At 35.7% G+C, this 27,846-nt stretch overlaps 1 protein-coding gene across 2 annotated transcripts in view; it reads left to right on the forward strand.

The window, feature by feature from the left end:
- The window catches only part of SV2C (synaptic vesicle glycoprotein 2C), a 113,533-nt gene that overhangs the window by 59,077 nt on the left and 26,610 nt on the right, over positions 1 to 27,846 (forward strand). For both annotated transcript variants that reach the window (XM_039729935.1, XM_039729934.1), the window contains exons 4-7: positions 1,402 to 1,553; positions 22,559 to 22,692; positions 22,848 to 22,937; positions 27,620 to 27,730. In XM_039729935.1, the coding sequence (XP_039585869.1) occupies positions 1,402 to 1,553; positions 22,559 to 22,692; positions 22,848 to 22,937; positions 27,620 to 27,730 (487 nt within the window). The remainder of the gene's footprint in view (positions 1 to 1,401; positions 1,554 to 22,558; positions 22,693 to 22,847; positions 22,938 to 27,619; positions 27,731 to 27,846) is intronic.

A 27,846-nucleotide genomic window follows, 5' to 3' on the forward strand; every position in this document is an offset into this window, starting at 1 on the left:
CAGGATGTCCTAATTGGACCCTCCAGTACCTGAAGGGATCCTGTAAGAAAAATTGAGAGAATTTTTTACAATAGCATGTGGTGATATAACAAGGGGGAATGGCTTCAAACTGAAAGAGGGCAGGCTTAGGTTAGATAATAAAAAGAAATTATTTCCAGTGAAGATGGTGAGGCACTGGAACAGGATACTGAGGAATGTCGTGCCATCCATGGCAGCATTCAAGGCCAGATTGGATGGAGCTGTGAGAAATCTGGTCTAGTGAAGGTGTCCCTGCCCATATGAAGGGAATCAGCTGATCTTTCAGGTCCCCTATGACTCTGTGAAGAGCTGTACAAGGGAAAAGAGAAAACAGCAGTCCCCTATGTAAATGTAACAGCTCAACCCAATACTTCATAACAGTACATGAAGATATATTAAAATAAACTGTATGGCTATGGCACTGAATTTTCTTAGTGGTGAAATACCGTTTCTGTATTTTCCCTTATTAATATCTGTTTAAAACTGTTTTGAGGTTTGCTGTTTGCTTCAGTTTGGCAGCTGCCAGATGATATATAAATATGCATTTATCTTTAAAATTCACTTACAAATTCAAACCATGCTATATATTGCTTTAAAGTAGGTAATCTGAAGGTATTTTCTTCATTGGAAAAAATAAAATCCACGAGCACTTGTCCTGATATAGAACATTAGACAGCTTGTATATGTAGTGAGCAGATAAAGATAGTAAAAGATGACTTGAAAACTGGTACCAAAAGTGATATATATTTTCAGTTACTTGAATTTTTGTAAAACTTAGTTGAATAAATTTATTCTACCATGATAAAAAAAATGAATATTATATGAATGCACATGCTTTTAATAAAAAATTAAGTAAAAAGCCAGCATGGGCTTAACTATTCATGCAGTCCAACTGAGTAGAATATGTTTTGAATTGTGTGTAAAAAAAAACCTATTGACATATCGCTACTTCTTGGTTACCTAAATCATGGGAGGTAAGACTTACAAAGATACCTATTACATTTTGGGAAAATTATTAATTTTTTTCCATTAGAAGCAATGTATTTTGACACTTGTCAGTAGACTGCCATAATTTTGTAATGGTGAAAGTCAAGACTTCGCACTTGATTCTGTTCCAGTGACTGACACATTGACAATTCCCTTGCAACGCTGAATGCAATAAATAATACATAGAATTTTCAAGGAAATATTTGACAAAAAATTGCATCCAAACTGATGAAAGTTTTCTCTAGAGTTCCCCAATATATGGTGCAATTTGAGAAAAAACACTTGCTAGAGAAGTTGCTTGTATTTGAGGTTTTCGATGACTGCTGCTACGGGATTGTTCAAACTTTATTTAGCTGTTACTCTCTTGCTTAATCCGTGATCTGTATCTTCTTTTAGGATCGGTGGAGCCATGCCAACAGTGTTCTCCTATTTTTCGGAAGTGCTTGCTCGGGAGAAACGAGGTGAACACCTGAGCTGGCTCTGTATGTTTTGGATGATTGGTGGCATCTACGCTTCTGCAATGGCCTGGGCAATAATTCCTCATTATGGTAAGAAAAGTCATAGACAAAGAAAAATCTCCTTGTGATTTGGAGATATTCTAGTATGAAAGTAAAGGTCTTGAAGCTTGATAGCTTAAAAAAGGTCTTCATGTCTGTTTTTGAACTACTGACCTAACTGATAAAAAGAAATTAAGTACTTTTGGAGGATATAATGGGAATAGGTTGTACGTCAAATAATAAATAATTTATTACAAGATGCAAAACTTCACCAATATTCATATTTAGTCAGATTTTTAAAATTACTAAAAACCTGTGTACATGAAAATTCAATTGCTGTCATTGTTAAATCTGGAGAAAATAGATGATGTGGAGATTTGCATCAGAGAAATTTTAAATAGCTGGAATGTCAAATTAGTGGTCCTTTTGATACAGCGCTAGATTGTGAATTGAACAGTCCTGAGAATAAGAGTAAGAGCTTTCTTAATGTTTGCAGCGCTGAAATCTGAAATCAGTCTGAAAATAAAGCTGTACTGAATGCTTCTTAGTAGATATTTTTAGTGGTGTAAAAACAGATAAATGGAACACCGTACATTTAAATGCTGTAGGGATGTATGACGGCAACGGCTGAAGTTATACTCATGTAAAATATAAGCTACTTTGTCAAAAAGCTCTTTATTTTCCCTGACATATTTAAACATAATATGGAAGTATAGATTCAATTCTTTGTCTCTTGTGCTTGCGTTTTACAAGAGTTAAGTGCTCACAGGTCTCCAGGGTTGCTCAGACTGCTCAGGGGCTCTTAAAAATCAGCTTCTTAAGCAGTTCTCTCTGGCAGGCCTCAAGTGAAGTAAAGCAGCACTGTGAGCTGGCATCCAAAGCAGCTTCTTTTAGCCAAGTTATGAGGTTTATCAAAGCTATATTGTGAAGTTTTGCTTGAAGTGATGGGAACGTTTAGCAAGTGATATTGTCCAGAAATAAATTATAATAATGCAGACTAATCAAATACGTAGACTGTTGCATTAAAATTATTTTAGGGTTCAGTACACCAAACCTGAATCTCTATCTTCAGCCTTGCCTTTTGACTTTGAACTGCTGGAAGCAAAGAGAGGAATTTGTGCTGACAAGGCATAACATGGATTTTTTTTTCCAAAGTAGTAAATTGCTCTGGATGCCAAGTTCTTTTTAGCTTTCCTATGGACTTTTATTTTCTTTATGTTTTAATGGAAAAAGCAAATATTATGACAGACTGATTTACATAGGTAGTCTAATTTAATGTAGATTTTATAAATAACTTTATATACTTTACTGCCGTGCTTGTAGAATATCATATGGCAGTATATTTTAATACAGTACACTTATACCAAAGCAGTGTCACTACAGGGAAAAAAATTATCTTTCTTTAGCATTGGAAGAATATCAGCAACAGAAAACAAATGCTGCACTGAGGTTTTTTGTTGCTGTTCTTGTTTTTGTTGTTGCTTTTTCCACCTGCAAAAATATTTGTTAAATAATGTAAGAAAAGAGAAAGTAAAAAACAATTTCAAAACACAGTATGTTTTAGTGCTAGACATACAAATCACTACTTGCAGTGTATTAATGTAAGTTACAATGATCAAAAAAAGGCCAAAAAATTCAAGCTATCAAAAGAATCCTTTTTCAGAGTAAAATAAGTAAGTTTGTATGTCATTTTGGCAAAATTAAACAGAACATATTTATGGGATTTGATGAGGTCTTAAAACAATCTTTACTTTTGAATCACACTTTTTTGTTATGCTTGAAGTTTAAAACCTAGTCTTAGTTCCTAGTATTAGCATGAGATCTCTCCAGTTCAGGCAAACTATTTTCTTGTAATAATGCTGTGCCAAGCTCTCAGACATTGCCAAGGGATCCCAGGGCAAGCCCTCCTCCAGCATTTGGGGAGTGTGGTCACACATTGCTGTCCGCTCCCAGAAATATTTCAGGTCAAGCAAATGCCCGTTCAGGCACCTACATCATTTGTATCACATGCATTTACCAGGAGGATCTTATGGTATTTTCTCGTTTACTATTTCCAAATTATTTCTACATAGATTTATTTTGCCAGAATTAAGCAGATGTGAATCATCATTCACATTTTCACAGACCAGGAAACAAAACATAATTATAAACTACCCACCCACTTTAAAACTTCATTTGTATTTGTGCATGGGTATTTCTGTGTTCTCTGCTTCTCAGTTGAGGACCTGACAATGTTTGGTTTTCTCAGCTGGACTCAGAAGTTACTCAATAGCAGTGAATGAAGCTCCATCTGTAAAAAAACAATAAACTGTCGTTGAGCATAATGGAATTATTGTTCTATTAATATCAGGTCAACACAGTAGAATACTTCTGAATATTCTTTTCTTCCCTCATTTACCAATGTATTCCTTTCAGTTGTACTCGTTCTCATACAAGCCACTTTTAAAAAGTCCTAGATTCGTAAGTACACATTATCTAGTCCAAGGCAGAATGTGAAGCTATATATGTATGTTTGTCCATTGAACATTTAGCTATATCTTTCTGGGAGAAAACACAGATTACTCTCTTTATGTAACAGTTTCTCTCTGTTGCTGTTCAAGCAGCATAGCAGAGTCTGAAACAGGAGTAATGCCCTGGAACACAAAATAAAGTGTTGATAACTGTTGTTTTGACATCAGCATGTTGCTAACTGAGGGATAAGTGTGATGCAGTGCTGCAGTCACCACATACGGAAAGGCCAATATCATCTGGAAGACAAGAATCTCTGAAGCAAGGCTTTTTTACTTGTATATATGTTGGCCATTGTTTAAAAACTGAAAGTTTGTGTAGACTTGTTCAAGGTCTCCTAAACTGGATCTCAGGCTGTGAAGAAGAAACATCTGCAGAGAAATGCTTCTAATTGTAACTAATCAATTGTAACTAATGTTAAAAGTCCCAGGTTAGACTGCTAAAAAGAAATTCCTCTCTACAGTGTTTGTATCAGTCTGGATAGGAGAAATAACAATCATTCTGTAAATACTTCTGCAAGTGCAATTTTAATTTTAGCATCCTGTTTCAAGGTAGAGTAGTTCAAAGATGTCAAAGACTTCAACTGTGTGTTACAATAATGAATGTATTATAATAATGAAGAATCCCAAGAAAGAGAAATTTTTGTTTAAAATCCAGATACTTATATCTTTAAAAAATGTTTACACCAAGTTTATTTTTTAGTCTGAGAATAGGAATTAAAAAGAATTATGAAATTTGTTTTATCAGTTATTAAAAACCAAAAAAATTTCTGTGCCATGATTGTAAAAATCAGTCTCGATTTTTATTGTAACCTATCTCCAAACTAAACATCAAGGGAAGCTATATAAGGATTTCAGTGTCCTTAGTCTGTCAGTTTTGATATTCTATCTAATTTTGTTTTGCCTGCAAGGGTCATACAAGCCTTTTCTGGCTTTATGGACTATAGGGAAATCTTCTGAAATTTACAACATTCCCCAGAGTATTTCACTTTACATAAAAAATATTGACTTTACTATTTTACATTAAAAATATTGACCTCATTTGTTCTTAAATCTTGTTCTTGAATAAGAAAAGGAGTTCTTGACCAAAAACAAATTAGATTGCAAGGCAGAGAACAAGATGATGCGGGTATCCAGGCTGTTACAGCATAAGTTGCACATGGAACCTGAAGCTTTTTGCAGACTCTCACACCCCACTTCTGGTATTAACCAAAAAAGAGACAAGATAGCCATGTCAAATGACATTAGTAAACAAACCTCCACTGAACAGAGAAGAGATATTACCTCCATAAATATGCAAAAGATTCCAATTAAATTAGGCTCCATTATTCCCTAAACAATTTCAAATTTAATAATACAGAATCAAGGAAATAGGAAAAATTCAGTACAAATCAGATGTAAGTTTAAACATTCTTTCAGACCAGTGTAATCTGGCCAGACAGATCTTCATCAAAAGTATTCCTTTTTCATCACTAGAGTCTTTTGTCCTACTAAATTGAGGACCATTTACTTGTGTTCATAAGAGAAGTATTTTGCACCATTCAGGAAACAAACTTGGGGCAAAAAAGTGTGGAAGTCTAAGGAAACAGCATTCCATTCCAGAAGTGAAGATTTCTTGCCTAAGTGTAATGTGTCTCACTGACTGTAGATGGGAATGTATTAATATGTTCTCTATTTCAGCAGTTTTCCATTGCATCAGCAAACAACTGGTATTTTATTTTGTGACTAAAAGTCACAGTTACAAATTATAAACTTGTCACGAACAGTATTTCTACTTCAGTCATTAGAGTTTTACTAGAGAAAGCCATTTTTTTCTGAATGTGTTTTTCAGAGAGGAAGTTCTTTACAGTAACAGAACTTAAAAATATAGACATAGAAGTGTCCAAAAAATGCACTCACTCTTGACTTGCAAAGCACTGTATCTAAAATATTAACAACAACTTCTATTAAAAAAAAATTAATTATGTCTCCTACTAGAAATTTTGTATTCATTTCCTCGTCCCTAAAATATGTTCTCTTCTATTCTCTCTGAATGTTTTTGCTTTTTATTTTTCTCCTGTCAATGTGACTAAATGAGTTTAATGAGCAGAAACTGGAACTTAATTTAGATAGGATAAAAGTTAAGTTTTAAATACAATTGCTATATAGTACTAATATGAACTGCCAAATATATTTACAGAATCTTCATTCACTGGATGTTTTCAAGAGCACATGAAACTACAGACTGTCTTTAATAGTTTAGAACCATGCTAAGTTCACTAGACCTACCAATGGAGACCTATTGACTGTTTTAAATTCTACTTTCCATAATTAGATAAGTCTTTTTTTAGGCCCAGGAATACATAATGGCTTTTATCTCAGTGCAAATGTGAGGATAATGGACCAATCTGTTTTTCTTTTGAGTAAGAACTGGTTTGCAAAGTGGCCTGAAAAATATTTCTCAGTTTGTAGCAGAAGAGTGTTGCGGTAAAACATTTAAATTAATCTGAAGAAATTTACTCTACTGGCAATGAAAGTGGTCCTTTTATCACCCTTTATCATGGTGGCTTGAAAACATTTTTTGTTGTACTTTCCATGTCACATTTGCTCCATTTTTATGTCATCCAACTGAAGATAAGAAAGATAGCCCTATCTTTAAAACAACAATGAAATCCCCTTCTGCATGAAAGTGCCATGAATGGTATTGTAGTAAAACAGGCAAGGCAGCAGGGCTGCATGCTGCAGCTATGCAGATGAGGAGATAGATACTGGCTCACTGTGAAACTCACAGCATGCAAAAGCATCAGGCAGTGTTAATGGAGGAATTAACCTCTCAGCCTGCTGCAGATTTAACTGAGAACATGATGGACTAAAATTGTGGAGCAGCAACGAAAAAAGAAAACATTTTAACTCCCTTATTCTATATAGGTTTTTGTTGGGCTAAAGAAGTTTCTTAGTGTCACACAGCAGCAGTGGTATTGGGTTAAAAATTCCCACAATAATGCTATGTACTACCTGTGGGTTAGAGACTCAGGGCACAGCAAGTGCTAGTGCTTGATGAGCAATAAAAGTAGAAGGATCTTATGAGACATCCATCTTTCAGCACTTCTGGTGAGCAGACCTGTATCCTTCTAAGTGGTAGGAGCTGTTAAGTGTGGATTTACAGAGACTGGTCTGATATTTCTGTCAAAGGATGGTAGTACAGATAATGAAAAAGATTTTATAATGATCTGTTAGTTAAGCATCTGAATGAAACTGCCACAAAAGAAGTAAAACCTCAGGTTGAGGTTGCAAAGGCCATTGTAGATTCTGGTTTGAAGCAATTTAATGAAACAGATGCCACTCAAAGTTCCCTCACCCCCATTTTATTAAACAGATACTGTTCCTTCACTGTTTGTTGGGGTAGACTAGAAAACAGCAAAGAAAGAAAAAAATTAGATTTTTTTAAAAAATAGAAAAAGAAGAAGCACTGAATATTCCCAGCACATATAGGAAAATGCATGTCTATCAAATTATTCTGGCTGGTAGCTCCAAATGGAAGACAGAAAACTTCTTGGCCAAATAACCCCACACTGGGAGAAAAAGAAATTTGTAAGTTGGTCCTTATTCAATTTTTTTAATTCTGGAATCTCAATTTTTAAAAACTCTAACTCCTTAATATTATTTTTCTTTCCTATTGTTTTCCTCAAACATGTCTTCAAAAATCTCCCTTTTCATGGTAATTCAGAACTTTATGCCATAGCAACAGCTGTTTGGGAAGAAGTTGAACCCAAGGCACTGTTTTCTACTGCATGGTAGTTTCTATTTTTGCAGAAAAATAGAAATTTGAATTTTGTCAGATGTCCAGTACAAAGAGAAATGCCAAAGAAGATGGCCTGGGTAAGAGAAGCATGGGGTTTTTTCTCAGCTGTAAAAAGCCCCCAAATGCACCAAGAAATATGCAGAATTTGAAATCAATATATTGTCCTTTTTTAAACACTTGATGGAAACATATGAACCAAATTTTAATACCAAGAACAAATCTTCAAATTTCCCTTATACAATTTCCTTTCTGATATATCTTCGGTCTTCAGAATCAGCCTTCACAAATGAAAAATACCATTTAAGGTGTAAAGAAGTTAAAGCTTTGTTAAGGTTGAATCTGCATTTGCTATAAGACTATGTCATGCTGTATAAATGGAATAGATCAGACATAAAGGCATCTACTATGTCATGCAATATCTGTTAATCTGTTTTACATTCCTCTAAGAGGCAAAGTGATTGATCCCCAATGTGCTATGCTTCCTCCCTGCAAATACTTAATGCACTTACATTAATCAGGTGTTCTGCAAATGAAGCTTTATCCATACTTTTAAAAATCTGAGTTAATTAAAGCGTATACAAGGAAATTTCAATGTTAACTTGAGTTATCAACTTCTATTTATGAATTGTTTCTTATTTGAAATAATCCTATTAAATTAGATTACACTGAACGTGTACTTTAAAAAAATCTTCATCTTTAGGAACAACAATAATGATGGAGTAAGCAGAGTTTAGAAGAGCTACTTATGCAAATCTAGCTAGGAGAGCAAAAAAAAACACTTTACCAGGTTGGGTTTTTTTAAATTTTCTGTGCTCTAATGCAGAGTTTGATATGGTCATTTCAATGTTTATATTTGCAAGCCCTAGAGGTTTAAGTAGCTTTTAGCATATCTACTTAATGAGCACTAAAGATGCTCATGAGTGAGCTTCAAATGTAACCTTTTCCTTGGCACTTCAGGCTGAGGCTGAAAGAGAAAATTTGTTTAGGGAGAGGTTCAGTAAAAATCTAGCAAACTGTTTTGTGAGCAAAGAAGATATGAGGCTCAGTTTCCTAGGGGTTTCTGTCAATCACCTTTTGATCCTGGTGAACTCCCTTCTCCCCTCTCTTACCTGATGTTGCTTACAAGTCACCGCAGCAGTCCCTTTAGTTTGTCCTTGCTTTTTCTAGATCCTTTTCTGCTATAGTCTCTACAGTTCCCCCTTCTTTCCTCCAGAACTCTGCTATAAGAAACATTCAGACATTCACACTCTCACCATGCTCCCTGGTGCAATACAGCCCTGGCCTAGCTACTCTCAAGTAGAAAGCAACTCATTTTGACCTGGGTCAGCCCAGTGCCGAAGGCAATGGACTGGGTGGCTATGCTGCATTCCCCACCTCCAGGTAGGCTCCAGCATCCATGAGGGACCACTGATATCTCCTGCCTTTTTCTTCATCTTCCACTGGACTCTCTCTGGGCTCCAGCATCCATGAGGGACCTTTTTCTGCCTTTTTCTTCATCTTCCACTGGACTCTCTCTTCTCTGTCTGGGCAGTGTATCTCACAAGGCTTTGGAGAATACTACTATCTTTGGGACTATTACTTCCTGCGATATTTGATTGAAGTAGATTAATGGCTTTAAAGAATGCTGGTGGAGGAACTGACAGACAGATGAACAGACTGTTGCAACAGACATCATTGTTCAATGCCATAAACACAATTTTCCACAAAACATGTAGTAATAGTCAATCATTCTTATGACAATAAAATTGTCAACTTCTGAGCCTCACTCTTAATGAAAATTCAATTTCCCACAATAAATTTGCCTTAGTATAATTTAACAAAAATTACATCCGGGTTAATAAAGCTGCCTTACAAACCTGTTCAGATTGACCAGCAGAAGTGTACCTGCAGTGTCAGACATTAACCTTGCTTTTCACACAGATGAACAGACTGTTGCAACAAACATCATTGTTCAATGCCATAAACACAATTTTCCACAAAACATGTAGTAATAGTCAATCATTCTTATGACAATAAAATTGTCAACTTCTCAGCCTCACTCTTAATGAAAATTCAATTTCCCACAATAAATTTGCCTTAGTATAATTTAACAAAAATTACATCCGGGTTAATAAAGCTGCCTTACAAACCTGTTCAGATTGACCAGCAGAAGTGTACCTGCAGTGTCAGACATTAACCTTGCTTTTCACATCTAGAAACAATGAAGGTGCCAATCAGATAAGATTTATTTGTTAATATTTTTAATGTTAAATCACAAAAAACCTGTGTTTGATTTTGTGACTGTTCTGCAACAGATGAAAAAATCATGAGATAAAGCATATACAAAAACACATTCATTTCCTCTGGAACACAATGAACAGTATGAATTTGTCAACCATACTTACATATTATTTCTGTGGCTTGTAGAGCTATCAGCTTTGAAGAACTTGGTGATTGTCCTTTTAGTAACAGTTTCTTTTCACTTTAATAATATAGTCTTTCTAGAGATTGCATATATAATTGGTATATAATTTTTCAACTTGCAGTCCAGTTGCCATTAAAATAAAATTAACAAAATCAATTGTAAATGACATTGGATTATTTCAGGAAGTTTGTTCATACTTTTTCTCAAAGGAAAATATTCTATGTTACTTCTGAAAATCATGCTTACTTTAGTGAAAATAATTCCATTGAGGTCTACTCAAATATCCATGCTTACCAGTGTATCTGATTATATTCTTTCTGCTCATATTTTTAGGAGAGGATCTTGCTCAAAAATATGGCAAAACTGGATCTACCTCCCTTACAGTGTTTGTGCACTTCATATTTGCAAGACAGCTCTGTTTTTACATCATACAAAGATGTTAGCAGAAAACATAAATAAAACGAGCAGTAATAAGCATTAAGATTTCATCGTGAGGGCTCTAGGCTGAGGTTTACATTCCCAATTTCCTCAGCTTTGGTGCTGGGCAAGGTGAAGAAATGCTGCTTTCTACTACTCACTGTTCCTCCCTTGCTGTTTGAGTTGGCATTGATTTCTTTTTAGTATTAGAGCATTTTAATTTTAAGCATTCAAAATTTTGTTCCCCCTCTTAGCTGTTTCAAGAAAATGGCATTGCCATATAATAAAAAAGTAAGGAATTGCAGATAAAGAGATAAAGGTAAGGCTTTTATATCGTTTTCTTTTCCCATAAACATTATTTAATTCAGTGTGATACAAATATTTGATTCCTTTATGATTCTAGACTCTCAAGAAAGTCATGAAGCTGTATAAAAGGAAGAATGTAAAATAATTCTCTATTTTCTTAATATATTGTGTTTTAATTTTTTCCTTTATAATTGCATTTCAAACACTGTGACTGACTGCTCACAGGCACAATCCACCTCCTGCTGCCATTATGATAGACTGAGAACTATAGTACTGATTTGAGTGTGCAAAAAATATTTTGTTGGAAGTTTGACCAAGGCTTAAATTCAAGACTTCTGACCCATGGTTCACAGTATGTACAGAAAGGCCCTACAGTCTGTACAGTAAGTCCAGAAATGTGACCAGGCTTGTTCAATTGACTGCTGTTACATTAGCAGATCATTCCTAGCATGCACATTGGCTCTAATAATTTGATCACATAAACTACCTGCTTAGTCTATCTGCGTCTCTCACAGGGATAGGCAATTGCTCCTTTTCATTTACTTTTTTTTAAGAGAAAACAAGACGCAAGCGAAATAGCAAAAAAAGGAAATAATACTTTAATCATAACACTGAAATGCTCATTGAAAATAAGATTTTTCTTGCAACACTGTTCAAACAAATAAATACAATAGTTAAATTTTGAAAGAGTTTCTTGAATTACAGAGATATTCTGCTGTTACACTGCAGCAGCACACAAAAGGTAGAATGTGTATCACTGATAAAAGACATGTCCTCTTGGTATTCTTCAAATATTGTTCCAGCATTTCAATTAATGTTTTGTTTCTACGTTAAGCTAGATAAGGAGTCCCCATTTTCTTTTCATATGCTATTCGCAGTGTTTCATTGTGCCTTTTACTGATTGTCTTTTTGATTAATTGCTTCTCTTTCCTTCTTTTTCATGAGCCCATTATTTAAATATCCTTAGTCCAGATGCACATAAATCACTGTGAGTCCTGGAGCAGGACAAGAACACTTACATTTTCAATTAGTTTCCACATCTAACTGCTGCTTTTAGTAGTGTCTGCAACAACTCATTACATCAAATATAGCACCATTTGTGATCTCATGGCTGTGGATAGACGGTGGAGGACACCACACAAGGATACATAGATACCATTGTATCTGTATTTTGTGTATGGGTAGGACAACAATATGAAGAGATTCTGTTGAAGACAAGCGTTTCCTTATAGACTTCATTCATAATGGCTACTGCACAGGGTATTTGACAATTTTATATTGTCTTCTTGTAGAAGTGGGTTCTCTCTGCTCTCAATGATTTACTCTTTTTATACTCTTCGTCACTGTCCAAACAGATGCCCCAAAATTAATACAAAGCCATTTTTCAATTCTTAAATAAAGTAGTGGAAAACTACTAATCACATGTAGGAGAATGGAGGTAAAAAACCACAAATGTAAAGCTGTATACAAATGAAGTTCATACAATGTTTGAAGCACATTTTAGTGACATTTGGTTGCACAGTCTTGGTGCCAAATTTGGCCATGTTATTTTGAAGCCCTGACAGCAACATCTCCTAACATTCTGTCTCCCCCACTTCTGACATTAATTGCATCTCTTTCAACCATCATCTCTGGAAAGCTTGACATAACCTTTTCTTAGACTGACAAGCCTCTAAGTTGTGATGTTGTCAGTGTTGTGGCTGGCAGATTTTACTTTGTTTTGCAGACTGTGAAGTGCCTTCATTGAACAGCTGCACAGAGCCAGACCCAAGCCAGGACTTTGTACAAATGCATGAGTACATAAATCTCTGGGGCCACTGACTCAGTCAGCCAAACAGTCAGATCAATTATGTGCCACAGTCCTTGTAATGAGATTTTCAGCTACATATTAACCCTTGGTGGCCTATTCTTATTTATTTATTTATTTATATCTGAGTATTTAAAACATCATCTTTACAGTTTTAAGTCTCAATTGTAAACTTAATGTAATTATTGAATAGATCTTGTTCATACTGGAAAAATACATTTCAATTTTTATGGTCACTTTTATCTGGTTGTGAAGCTAAGAAAGTTCAGCTACTGCTGCTTTTTTACAGTAGGGTTTTTATAAATTGCTTCTAACCTATACGGACACACAAAAAATTAAGATAAATAAATCTTTCTTCCATAGTTATCCTTAGTCAGCTACATAGTATCCTACAAATCCATTTGAAAAATGTCTGGTGGTCATTAGGAAGGATACAAACCACTGACCTATAACCATCCCAGTACTAATTGTTTTTCCCTTAAGTCAATGGGATTACAAAGGCACTAGGAAGATTCAAAATGTTTATATAAAAGAGCATCACAGCAGTAGAAAAATTTTCTTCAATATTTTCTTTAATAGGACTGTGAATGGTGCCATATAATGTAGCTTTATATTAAGACTTTAATTAAAATGAGAAAATTTTCTAAATCAAATTTACATGCAGAACTGTGACATAAGCAGACATTTAAAGTAAAATAAAACTTTTGAGCTTTTGATTACATATCACAGCTCTTTTCATCTGGGCCCTGGACAAAAGCTGACCTGTGTTTTTCTACACTCATTTCTACCAGACTTGGGCAGTTCACTCTGAACAGCGCCCTAAGTTGTAGTTTTCATATTTTTCAGATTCTATACTACCTTAGTGTGTGACTTTGGACTTCATATAAAGTGTTAGCAAGTTCTCTTCACAGGGCAGTTAGACAAAACAATCCTTTTCAAGCCTGAGAACCAAGACACCCTTGCATCTTCAGGCCCAAAAAGGTATAAACAATGGCAATCCGGGGAGAGCAGTCTGGAAGAATGGGACTTCATAACCTGGAGCTGTAATTGAACAATTAACCCAAATATGTAAACTGACCAAAACTTCTAAAAGTGTGAAAACTTGTGGCCAGTTGTCCATCTTGGTTCCATCTTGAGCACAGCCCCAGCTGGGCTCTTGTACTGCCCAAGGTGTATCCTTTGAAGGACTTTTAATGAATACCTACTTTATTCCTTTAACTCTGCCGAGCCTCTGTTCCAGGTCAGCCGCTTTAGCCATCAGGGCTGTGAGTGCACAGAAGGGAAGTTCAGAACCTTCTAGCCTATAATGTGCATATTTACTTAATTTAAATAGCTACATAGAATTTCTCATTTTAAATTTCAGGAGTATGAAATCCACTTAAGTTTTAGGACAGATTTTGCACTGATTTTTATTTTATAAACTATGAGGTAAAGCAGAATAAAATTATTTTGCGAATGCACAAAATAGATTATTTTAGAAACACTGATTTAACATCTAAGCAGGAAATCAGAGATTTGCCATAGCAAGCTTTCAAAATCTGTGCTCATTAACCAAGAACTCTAACATGTGAGCATATACTCACTCCTCAAGGACTATAGTGATATTTGCATTCAGAATGAAGCCATGCTGAAGTTACTCAGGCTCAGTTCCTGGTAATGGGTGTCTGAAGTCTGGTTAAATGACGGGACAGAGGCAAAACTCTTAATGGTGATCAAAGTCAGGATGTTGCAATGTTGTCTTGAAGTGCTTTTTTGGCAGGTTTCCAGTCATATAGGACAGTTGCATTGCAATTGTGTTCGGAATTCCTAAGGTGCAAAATTGTAACCTGCCTGGTGCTGGAGACATTACACCAGCATGACATCTTAGCAAAGTTCATTTCCACTATTTCTCTCTTGCTTGCAAATGGAAACTTCTCAGTGGCCAAGGTTAAACAAACAGAAGTACAGAATTTCAGACCTGTCTCTACTCCTCATCAGTGGCATGCTTTGTTCCTTTCCTCTAAGTGGAATGCTTTACTCTTAGCCCTTATTTTCATGAAGAATCATGTTGTTGGGTGCAATGAATAATTGCAGGTGGGATCAGCCTAAGAAAGGATCACAAAGTTCTGTATGGTAATTGCACATCAGCCAAACACATCTCCCGGGTCGAAAGGGTATTGGATAAACCAATCTCATAGGAATGAGGTGCAGGTATATCAAGAAACCATGCAGAAGCTTTGGACAAATTTGATGTGTCTCAGTTTTGAGACAAATTTGATGTGTCTCAGTTTGAGACAAATTTAGGAGAAAACACTCTGAAATGAGTTTCCTCTGAAGAGAAGGGCTCTTGTAATGTCTTTTGCCAATGAGAAATGAATACCAGTGGGTGAAAGAAACCCCAAAATATTTATTGACAAAAAGCAAGCAAACAAACAAACAAAAAAACCCCAAAAGGGTGCCCACAAGGCACAGAAAAGGATTGAATAAATGCAAGACACTGAAATTTCAAAACCTTAACTCCAGTCCTGACCAGACCATGTGGTGAGAAGGCAAGGGTGGTGGCTGCTCTCTTTGTCTCAGGGAAGGGAAGGAACAGGAGTTTGCACAGCCGCTTGGGCAGACTAGATGGGAACCTTTCTGGCATTAGTCCCTTCCTTGCAGCAGGTGAAACTGGTGGGTTTTAGTGTCCTTCCTCATGTTGGTTCAGCTTCTCTGGGGTTCAGAGCAGGCCCCCGCCGACTCCTCTAAGGGACTGGAAAAAAAAAAAAACCACCCAAAAAGAAAAAACCCACCAAAGCCAAAACAGTTAAAGGAACAGAACAATAAAAACCCCCAAAACAACACCAAAAAAAAAAAAAAAAAAAAACAACCAAAAAAAACCAAAAAAACACGAAAAAAGCTGCCAAGAGGATTCCTAGTACAGTGTCCAGGCAAGCGGTGGGGGGGAATCCCAAACCTTCTTCCTTCAAGCTAGCAAAAAACTAATCCAACAAAACCACCAATGTAGCATTCCAGTCCATTCTGCCCACAGCACACCAAAAGTGAAGATTTGAACCAAACCAGCAGGAGCTCAAGCTCCTAGTCCCACCCCTGGGGCCATCTTAAAACTCCAGCAGCCGTTTCTGGGCATAAAGCAGATGATTAGGGGGAAATGTGTCATCATAAAATCACCCCAAGACATGACATTTATATTTTCCTGCTTTTCTTATGTGATAATGTCTTTGCATTTCATGTCAATGTTTTTCTTTATGGATTTTAACAGTAGAGTCTCTTCCAAAACTATCTGTATTTTGACTCTGATTAATCTTATTTCTACACCTCTTCAGTGTTACTGAAGTCTTACATCATTGAGTTAAGATTTAACCTGGGTAAACATTACTATTCCTGTTTTATAGATGGGGATGCATCATATAAATATACAGAAAACCACAATAAAACACCACAGATTGCCAAAAACTTGCCATACAAGTGGGGTGATGTTATGCAGGGTGGTGGCTTGGAGACAAACTGAACGGCATAAGTGTGTATGCCTCTGTACAAGATAACTTAAAAGGCAGAGAAATCTTCCTCTTCTATCAATTGTTTTGATGTCAGTTAATTCCTACAGCTACCATTCAATACAGAATTATTCCTGCAAATGGTACTAAGTCAAGGGCTTTTTGTTTTTAACCTGCTGTTTATCTGTAAAGGTGATAATTTATTTTACTGCTGCTTTACATTAGTTGAAATGTAATTTGTCCAGCTCTGTGAACTGTAAGTGAATGCATTTGCTATCATACTTTCTCAGTCATATAGAAAGGGCTGAAGAGGCAAAAACAATTCTGAAAATACCATAAGCTGCTTCTTGTGAATACTCTTTACTTTTTTGCCATTGTTTGTTATAGCTATTGGAACAGCTATACATTCTGAATAATTGGGATAGACCCCTGAAGGAGGCTATATAGGGTGAATATGTAGAAAATTTATAATGGTCAATTCAGTTTGTGAGTCCTTGCTCTCTGGTTCTGTATAACTTCTAACTTCTCTTCTGCTCTGTTAGACTTCATAACATGAATGGATAATAAGTCATATTCATGTCTCTATTTTATTTGGTTGGCCCAGTATCCTTCCCAGTAAAGAAAATTGAAGTGCAAGAATAGCTTCCTTTGTTCAACTCAAGACACAGGCATGCCATTCCCATCAGGCCCAGTACTGGCAACAGCCTGCTTCAAGACCCTACAGGTTTTAGTATTTATCTACTAGGGAGGCAAGAGAGATTCTGATTTCATAACCATAGATAGACCAGTTATTAGACACCCCTTGCCACTTCTGACAAGATTAGACAGATAACATGACCAGGCAATTGGGTACCTGCAGTTCTCTTATTAGGGATACTGCTTTAATTCTCTTATATGATTATGTTAATTTCTTCTTCATTTTAAATATTATCTTCTTGACTGCACTGACTACTGTGAGTTACAGCATCTTAATACAGCCATACCTCAGGGCCAAATGAAAGTCAGATTTCAGACAGAGCATTTCAAACCATGTACAAACTTACAAATTTCCCTTACCTTCCCCACACATCTACCTTCACCCCAGCATTTATAATTATTCTGATTATAAACTAATTTTTGTGGGTCCTTTTTTTCCTATCAGGCCTCATACATTATTACATTTATTATTACATTTCTGTGTAAGTGAAAGCCTTACTTGTCATTACTAAACCTCAGATTTTGGGCACATATCATACCACGTCATTGTCTGAGGTATGAGGATGCACAAACATCCTCCTTAATGAAAGATAAAATTTTCAGGGCCGTTCTACAGCCAGCATTAGAGAAATTTAAAAAGTGGACTGTTGATGGCACTGATCAGGGGTACTACACCTGGATTACAGTGCTATGCAGGAATAGGTGTGATAGTATTTGAGAGAAAATTATTTTCTCCGCAAGATCAGTTCTTCTTGCAGCTGTCCTGCGGTTTGCTGGAATACAAAATACTGCCACTGGAGTGGCTGAAGACCTGGTTTTTGTAGGTCTTCAGATACACATGTCAATGTTAGCACAGAGGAGTGACTTGGGTCTGTGCTGACAAACCTTCCTCTGTGACAGAGGAAATATGTCTTTAGAAAATGCTTTGTTCCTTCTCATCACGTTTTAAGTGTCAGCAGACAAGTCTGAGTCTATTGTGTTTGAAAAATACATCTGTTGAACTCTTCTATATTCTCCTTCCACTGAACTGGTGAGCCTCAAAGGGTAGTTACACTTAGCTAGAGAACCATGCACCTTTGTTAAGTTCACTCCATCATGGCCCACCACACTTCAGCTATTTCATTTCCAAATTCCTTCTTCAGAAATTACTGGCAGCTGATCTGCAGAGACTAGGTTTGTAGAGTACCTAACTCTCTACACAGGCTAAAAATAACACTGCTTTTCCCATGTAATATTAATAATTTAATCACAGAAAAGACAAGTGTTCTACTTTTTGCTACTGGAATTTTACAGTAATACAACACTGAAGAATTCTGAAAACATCATTTCTGCGATTGTATAAAATCATGGTTTCCATCCAGCTTTGTAAAAATGTGTATCGGATTTTCCTCAGCTACAAAAATTGCCTGAACTTTTATTTTTTTCAGTTTCAGTGATGTTTCACCTTTATTCTAATAAATAGCACTACAATATATGGTCTCAAATCCTAGATGACACTGACAGTTAAACTTGGTAATGCCAGGGAATCAAAAATATAAGTGCAATAATAAGGTACTTAAATGATGCAAGCTTCAAAGTATTTCCAGTCCTCAAAATTTTGCTTTAGCCTTAGATTGGGAAATACTCGACAAAACAGCAGCATTTGATAGTGAAAGCCTTCTGCAATAGTTTTTTAGCTTTATTTGTATTGAGTACGGTAACAGTGCCACCAAGTGACAATTTTGAGCAATCATGCTTCTTGGTTACCATAAATATTTCAAACAAAAACATTGTGAATGAGAGCTAAAAAGCTGACTTCTGACCAAAGGCTGTATGGCAAAACAGAAATGAGAAAAGCGAAAAATAATGTAAATTATTCTTTGGAAGAATCTATGAAGTCTATGAATTAATGTAAGTTCATTGTTTCTCTTTCTCCCCAGTCTGTAATTTTTAAGTATGTTTCTGCATCTACTCTCTCCTTTGATCTACTAAAAGACAGAAATCTATGAAAAATCAGGTTTTGGCAATTTATGACACTGCCACGAATCTAGTTCCTCTTATTCATACTGAACAAAAATTGTCAAAATTCTCAGCCTTTAGCTAACCATGCCATAAAATCACAATATTTGATTGGATTTTTTTTGCCAACTTTAGTGTCTTAGAAAGGTGTTCACAACTTTATTCCTCTGGTATATATCAACTGTCTCCTTGCTAGCCAGTATTTATGCAGAGCCTGTGGGCACCCATGTTTTTCATTGCCCACTTTCAATTTAGTGCAACATGTATGAGTTTGTAGAGATCTATGATGTTCCTTGCAACCCTTACTGTGGACAGTTAAGCAAATAATCCCCACAAACTGTAGGAGAGGATCCTTGTGCTCAAATGCACTTGCTGTTTATCAAATGTTATATATTCATAAAATTCATCTCAATGTGCACAGGTTTCCCTCTGTATATATTCAGGAAGTTCCATCTTTTCTCTCTTTTGGAGCAAGAATTTTATATCTTTTTGATATATTAATATTATCAGGCTGATAGTATACTGTTCTGTGAGACAAGATTTTGTTGACATTGTGCTCAACTCATAAATTGGTGATTGGATACAAATTAACATCTTGTGCATTTTGATTTTGCTCCACTGTGCTCCTGTGTTTCTGTAATCAGTAATTGCCATGTCTGTTTTTCACTTGGCCTTTTCCAGCAGCCAGGAAAGCAGGAGGGTGAGATTTAGCACAAACGTTCCTGCAGCAGCTTCAGATTCAGCCATCACAGGTTTTGGGCTGCTCTGTAGTACCTTACTGCCAAGATGCATTTGGGACAAATGTTTTGCAATTCATGCAACATTGTGACTTAATGACTCTTGAGATTAATGAGACTAATGACTAATGACTAATGACTCTTGAGTACACCATAGCCAGGGTGCAAGGGTGGATCCATTTTGAGCAGGGCACTGAATGCAGCCATGTAGTGCTGCTGCGCCTTTGCTATTTTGCTGTGAATCAGGGGAGAAGGAGATTGACTTACAGCCAAGAACACAATTTCATTTACTTCCAAGACTTGCGTACAAAGGGAATGAAAGCCACTTTGTGAGCTAAATTCAGAGCTGCTCTAATAGCTCCATTATCCAGATTAGTTCATGACCTGGGGAAAAAGGATGTGTTAAATATAAAAATAAATCAAAACTTGCTGTGCATTTGAAATACATGTTTGTTTTGCTGATCTAGTGCTAGTGCTGGAATATATGGGAGAAAAAACCTTCAGAAAGCTCTGTGCAGCTCCTGCTTTTTTTTCTGTGAATTGCTTTTTATAATAATGACATTTCTCTTTTATTAATTCAGTAGATACATTAAATCACAAGATAAATTGCAGCAGCTAATACAGTACATAGTGAAAAAGATGGAACAAAAGCAATAAAAACTATAATGAACATTTCACTTGGCGTGTCCCTCGGGTATTTTGAGGAATAAAGAAGATGTTTTGTAGGTTGTCACAATGACAGCAGAATGAACAGCGCATTTATTGTTTTTAATTAAATGTAGTATGGTTCACTTATATTAATAAATGACTGCTAAAGATAAATTATTGAGAACATTTTCCAGCACAAGGTGCTGCTGTTGCTTTATAACAGGTATAAAGTAAGGTTGATTTCATTTACTGTAGAACTGCCCTTTATACAACTCAATCTTATAAAACATAAACTGGAGCTGTGAAAGGCAGATTGCCTAACTATAACAGTGGCTTTCTGTATTCCTGGAACTGTTTCTAGTAACAACAAAAGCCAGTACCTTGGCTGATACTGAATGTTCTGAAAGATAAAAACTCCCCTCCTGTGCTGCCTTCCCTGCAGCATTAACAATTGCACAGCTGCACAAAGATTCAGATCAACTCACTGATCAGACCAAAAATTAATTTCACCAAAAAATTATTTTGTAAATTCTGCATCAGGTGATTTTGTTTTATACTTTAAATTGCATAATGAAGAATGTGATTCTATTTTCAGAATGTGTACGCAATATCCAAAACACAGGTGTGGTCTCTAATTACTTCATTAACACACTGTAAACCTTTCTTTACTTTCTTACCTCTTCCCTTCAAAATTTAGATGTAAAATAAACCCACATGATTTAAGTCTTGAAATTCCATAAGATCAAATGTTAACATTTTCAAAAATCAATAAAATGTGAATTCTAATACACTTTTATGTCTTTGCTTTTGTTTTATTTACAATTTTATTTGTAAGTTTTAATACCAAGTTTATTTTGGAATAAAATCTAATGTTAATTTTTAGACATCCTTGTTTAGTTGGAAGGATATTTTGAGCAATAATGTTCATATGGAGCCTTACTTGAAAAAAATTACATGGGATTCCAAGATCATTGCCAACACTCTTACAGATTTTATCCTTTTCTCCCTGAGGTAAAGGTGGCAGTTCTAAATGGCTGCAGAGTAAACTGATGTAATTTCAGAAATATAAGATGTTTGTAGAAGACCAGAAATACACCCATTCCCACATCTGCTCATCAAGATGTTTCACCAAACCATTGATAAAGAATAAAAATAAGTCATGGGTTGACAGTACTTTTCATGTAGTAGTATATAAATACATCAATATGAGAAAGATATTTTTTCTCAATGTGTTTATGAACCACAGCATAGAATCTTTATATTCCAAAACGTACTTTACATTTCTTACATAAATACCTCATTTGGAGAACTGTTTAATAGGCCATTTGGTACTATGTCCTACCAGTTGTTTCCTGGCATCCAGATGGATTTAACTATATCTTTGCCTAGAAAAAACAGGTAGCAAATACTAGATTAATCCAGTGTATCAGTTCTTTCATTACCCAAGATTTCATTTTCTTCCAGTGACGACTTCTGTCCTTTACCATTATTCTTATCTTCCACTTACCCTTTAATAAGGTATTCTTGAAAATATTACTTGAAAAACTCTGCTGTGCTCATGAATAAAAGGCAAGGTAGCTATGCAAATAGTACTTTTTCTTAAGAAAAATTCTTAGTTTTCTGATAATTATAACATTTCAGTAGTCCAGTCATAATATACCAATTAGCCAGATATTTTATTAAAAAGTTGAACTACTAGTCCTCCAGTTTCACCTGGGTGATTCCTACTAAGACTATTGAAATCAACTTTGTAGAAAAAGTTAATGTTAAGGAAAGCAATTCCATAAAATATATAATTTGTGTATAGATTTTTAAGTCTCTCTACTTCCATTGTTCATAGAAATTTGGGGGTTTATATATATATATACATATATATATAATTTATTTATATATTTATATTTATATTTACATTGACATTTACATTTTTTATATATATTTGTATATATATTCTTATGCATGGTGATAATGTTCCTGTTTGGCTCACATAAATACCTTAATAGAGATTTTGCTAAGAGAATTGAAAGAAGCTTCTTCCTCTCTGAAAGACAAGAAAGTCTTTCATCCATAATACAACCACTTTCCAGTATGACTAGTAACATGCAAAAGGCTAAAAGTCATAGTGTAAAACTACTTTTTAGATGCCAAATATTTGTGGAAATATATCAGTCAGGTTTTTTCAAATATAGGTATCATTTTGCATGTCCAAGAAGCAACATATATAGGATAACACATATAATACTCCTTATTTGTCTACATTGTGTGAATTTCTGCTTCCACAGGATGGAGTTTCAGCATGGGTTCTGCCTACCAGTTCCACAGCTGGCGAGTATTTGTGATTGTCTGTGCACTGCCTTGTGTATCTTCTGTGGTTGCCCTCACCTTTATGCCGGAAAGCCCACGGTTCCTGCTGGAGGTATAACTTCCCAAACGGTTTCTAGATTCCAGTGAAAATTATTTCTGCTTTATATCATGACTTCTACCAAGCAGGCATTTAGAAAATTCAGGGACTGTAGGTAGTAACTCAACTTGTAAATATGTTGCACGTTAATGTTTTGTTCTAACATTTAGGTTGGAAAACATGATGAAGCTTGGATGATACTCAAGCAAATTCATGACACAAACATGCGTGCTCGTGGTCAGCCTGAGAAAGTCTTCACTGTGAGTATTGCTTTTAAAGCTAATTACCTATCACATCAGCAAGCCTCCTGACTGGTGAGGTCAGCTTAAGCAATCAATATTAATTCTCTAAATGGCTAAGCAAATTTTTTTTCACTCTAAATGACTAAATAAAAAGTATTGTGAATTCCTTCTGAAATTGTTGTATATACAACGTCTGCTAAGAAATCAGCCTTTTGCCAGGATATTCATGAGCATATGAAGCCACAGCATGATAATTTTATCTGGTGAACCAAGATAGCTAATAGATTCTACCTGTGTTTTATTTATTAAATTTTGACCCTGAGTAATAAGAGTAGGCACATAGTCCAAATTAGTTAGCTGTTTTGTCTTTAGGATTTTTAATTTTTTCCCATTCTTATCAGGTAAAACAATGTTTTTAAAAACTACATCTTCATTTCTATGAAATAGTAATTTCAAACATATAATATTCTCAAAATGTCTGGGAGGCTCAAACTCATTTTGTTGAGGTTTAATTATAAAACCCTATTTAAAGTATTGATGGGTTGTTTCTACTAGAGGAGAAATGTCCAATTCAAAAATGGAATTTTTTATGGCATCTTTGTTATTTATGAAGACTATATAAAACAATATTGTCTGTAGGATCACACAGCACTTCCTTGCTTTGAAATCCAGTTGGCCTCTCCAGCTTGTGCAGTGCTGTGGCGGTATGTACACTCTGCTCCCTGAGAGCCATGTGTGGGATGTTTTTCCTGTTCCAGAAGCTTTCTTCTTATTTTAACACACATGTAACTCAATTAAGAAATCCTCTTAAAGATTCTGCATTTGCAGGCAGTCTTGAGGAATGCCCATCTGACCACATAACTTATATTCCACTGAGATTTGCAGTTTGCTGCATTGAATGTAGTTTCCATTGCTTCCATTTAAACCTTTCCACAAAGAAGCTCAAGAATTCCTATATTTAACTTGAAAGAAAGATGGTTAGCATATTTACCATGTTAAATCCACATTTATTGGTACACTGGTGACGTACTCCTAATCCCACCTAATCTAATATTTTATTTTCTGATTTAATTTACGAGTAAAGGGATTTGCCTAACACCATACAGCTATGGTGTAATTTCACAATTGGCTCTTGCTGATCTGAGCAGCTCTCAGACAGAATATGACTGCTCCTGGTGACTCCAGGGTTTTTTTTTCTGCTACTATTGATATTCACTGACTGATTTCACAGTCAGCCATAGCGCTGACCCTGTCCCCTTTTAGTATTGGTTTAAATACCAAGGAAGAAGAGAGAAATGTGTTTGAGAAAATGTGGGCGGAAGGATAAACCTCTCACGGACGAGCCCCCGAGCTGAAATAAATGGGCAGGAGATCTTTCTCCTTTTTAATGCCTTTATTAAGAAGAATCAGCTCAGGTGGGGAGAAATCGACGGGTCGCGCCCACGCCGCCGCTGCTCCCAGGCGTGGCACGGAGAAGGAGGGTGATGCAGCTTTGTCCGCTGGTCTGCAGGCAGAGCTGGGGATTCCGTCCTCACGGGAGAGTAGCATATTCTGGCTTTTTGGTCTAACACCCCGGGGCGTCTCTTTAATCAACATCTTTTCATGTTAGGGAGAGAAGCAAAAAGGATCCAAGCAGGTACTGGACTACACTCCCATCCGTAGACATCACTTAGGTCACTTGTTAGCTCATAATTTTAGGGGTTTTCCTGGGAAAGTCACTTTGACGTAATCATAATCAGGTCCTAAAGCAGCTGTCGAGAACAAAACAAAGCACGTGCTGCTTGTTTCCAGCTCTTGTGATCTGACAAGCCTTTGCCTCCATGGTTGTTAAAATGTGACACTCTGACACTTTATCTACAGTCACTTTTGCAAATTGGTCAGCCATTAATTTTGCCCGTTTCTGCCCTAAGCATTAGGAAAACTCTACTGCACATATCAAGTTGAGACTAGAAATACTGCACTGTCTGTCAAGGTTAGACATATATAGAAGTCCCTATTTTTAGCTTGCATTAAAATGATTAGAAAAATGCATCATCCTCTTCTTTTTGTATAACATCAGCACTTCATCTCATGAAACTCAGAAAGCAAAGAACTTATGAATAATTTGTTTGACACCCTTTTAGTTTCTGGTTTTTTTCTGTTAGTCCTCAATATTGTGACATTTTCTCCCAGTAATTTATTCACATACTTCTCCTAAACTTTCTATACTCCTCATTTTCTTACCCAATGCCATTCTATGACTTGTGCTTTACTATTTTCCTCAATGCTGTTAGTTACATCAGACACCCTTTGATAGTATGTTTTCTGACTCTACAGATGATTTAACTTTTTCTCTATTACACCTATACTTTTAGAGTAATTTTCTTTTATGCATTTTTCTGTATTGTATTGATTTTATCTTTTTCTAGAAGCTTTCTTTTTCACAAGTTATGTTTATTCTTGTTACTTATATTATTGAGGTGATTATTTTCAAGCCTTTAGAAAGAGACGGCATCAACGGACAAGTAGTTGGATTTAGAGTTAAACCAAAATGGAATATTCTGGTTCTTGAATTAATTCAGAGGGTGGCTCTTCATACTTTGAAGAATTTGTCCTGAAAGCAGTGACACTAACACCAATAAATTGATAGTATCTTCAATCATGGAACTACCAAAGTTAGACATTTATGTACATGCTTTATTATCTTCTTGGGTTTTTAAAATACCTATTTATTAGATCTCTTTGTTTAAACATTTAAGCAAAAAAAAAAAACTTTGCATCCTTAAAATCAAAACTTTTTCTACTCCTCAATTACCATTTATTAATTCTTTTTCCTGTAAATACTTCTCTTTGCAGCAAGTCTTGATTTTTTAAAATTTAAAACATTACATGTTTCTAATCATTGCTTTTAAACAGAAGCATCATTTTCATTAAAATATGTTTCCTTTTCTGGGTTTGGGTGTTTTTTCATTCTTCATACACTGACATGCCGAATTTGCATGTTCCAGATGGACTATTATCCTGACTCAATAGGACTTTTCATATGTATGTTAAAGAATCACCAAGGCCAGGGAACTTCTGTCCCCAGTCACATACAGTGGTCCCAGGATACATATGTTTCCCTCAATCTCCACAGCTCCAACCGAGTCAGGTGCCCAGTACAATGAAAATGCTGTGCCTTAGCCCACAAGAGTGAGACTCAAAAGGCATTCCTTTTCTGCCCAGTGGAGTAGTATGTAAGGATTTCTGTACGTAGGAGATACCAGATACTTTTTGAGGACTTGACCCAGTCTTTTTAAGAAAAGCTTGAGTATTGCTTGTAAAGCTTGTATTGCTTGAGCAATGCAATGATGCGGACTCGATTATTGGAAGAGGTTATAAACAAGAAGTTTATAGGCTTTTGATAACGTCATCATCTGGCAAAACAGAGAGCTGTAGTACTTCAGAAATGAGGGCAGTTATACCTCAAACTGCTAAATGGGCTTTTCTGTGTTCTTGTTCATGGCATGAGGCTGCTGTTGCATCTCAAACAGTATACATCTGTAAAAGCAGTGGGCTCAAACCTTGACCTTTATCATCAATATTGCTATATACTGAAGTCTTGTAATCCACTGTGATCATTGGAGATGGGGGCAGGGGTTGTCCTCATTCTGTTAAGGAGAAACAGAAGCTATGTTTAACTTCAGAAACTGCAGCCAAACACCAAACATGCAGTCTTTTGCTTTCTCCTTCCTTCTGTGTCAGTCCCTTTCCCTATTTTATTAATTTTCTTTCTGTTCTCTACTCATCTTCTGTTAAAATAAATTGTGGATGAATACACTACCTTTTGTGATATCATTATGAAGCTGGGACCAGAGAAGAAACTAAAACAAAAACCATACAGTAGTATATGCTTGTCAAGTCCTGTATCTGGAAAGACATGGTTCTACCATTTAATTTTTCTTTTTTCTTTAGTTTGTTTTTTTTTTCCTTTAATTTTTGTTTTACTCTCTTCTGTAACAGAACCACATCCTGGTTCTGCTACACAAGAGTAAAAGTAAAAACTAGCATTGCCGGATGCATTATATTCTCCGTCAGTATTTTTCAGTATTCAGTATTTTTCCCTGATGTCTGTTTATCTCATTTCACTTTAGATAAGTAGATGACTGTTCATAACAGCAATAATATGCATGGTTCCAGATAATTTTACCTAACTTCTTCTCTCTTCATTAAGTTCCATGTATAACACTAGAAAAAATAACAAAATAATAAAAAGCTTGTCCAACTACTAATGCATGACATTTTGAATACTTCTGTTTTCATTGCTGTGTCTTTAATCAAATGACTTCCAATAATGTTTTGATAGCAAGTCAGAAACAATTTGAAGGCAAATTCTGGGCACGGTTAACTGGTGGATGAAATTAATGTTTTATCCTTTGTGGCCTCAGGTATATAAAACAACTCTCTAGAAGAATATGACAGCAACAGCTTATTATAGCCAGAGGAAATGTATTTTCTATATGCCTTGAAAATAGAGTTTTCTGAAACTGTTGCATTTTTAGACTTTGGCATTACAATATGTTAATATTACTTTATAAATCTAAAACATGTCTAGTGTAGACACAGGTTGAGTATCTGCTCATTTTTAGCAGATGGGGTGTAATAAACCCCACCAATACTCCTCCATAGGCAGTTCATGATTCCAGAAACTACAAACATTTTTGTTCTGTTTTCATTTCTAGGTTACCAGAATCAAAACACCTAAACAGATAGATGAGCTCATAGAAATTGAGAGTGATACTGGAACTTGGTACAGAAGGTGTTTTGTAAGGATCCGCACAGAGCTGTATGGTGTAAGTAACAACGCCTCTGTTCATTCTGTAATCACCTTCTTCCTTTTAAATTAACTTTCATAAATCAGGCAGATTTGCTGCGCTCCTGCTGTTGATAGCTGCAATGCTACATTTTC

The sequence above is a fragment of the Passer montanus genome, unplaced genomic scaffold (assembly GCF_014805655.1).
Source record: "Passer montanus isolate IOZ18808 unplaced genomic scaffold, ASM1480565v1 scaffold7, whole genome shotgun sequence".
In the NCBI taxonomy this organism is placed as follows: domain Eukaryota; kingdom Metazoa; phylum Chordata; class Aves; order Passeriformes; family Passeridae; genus Passer; species Passer montanus.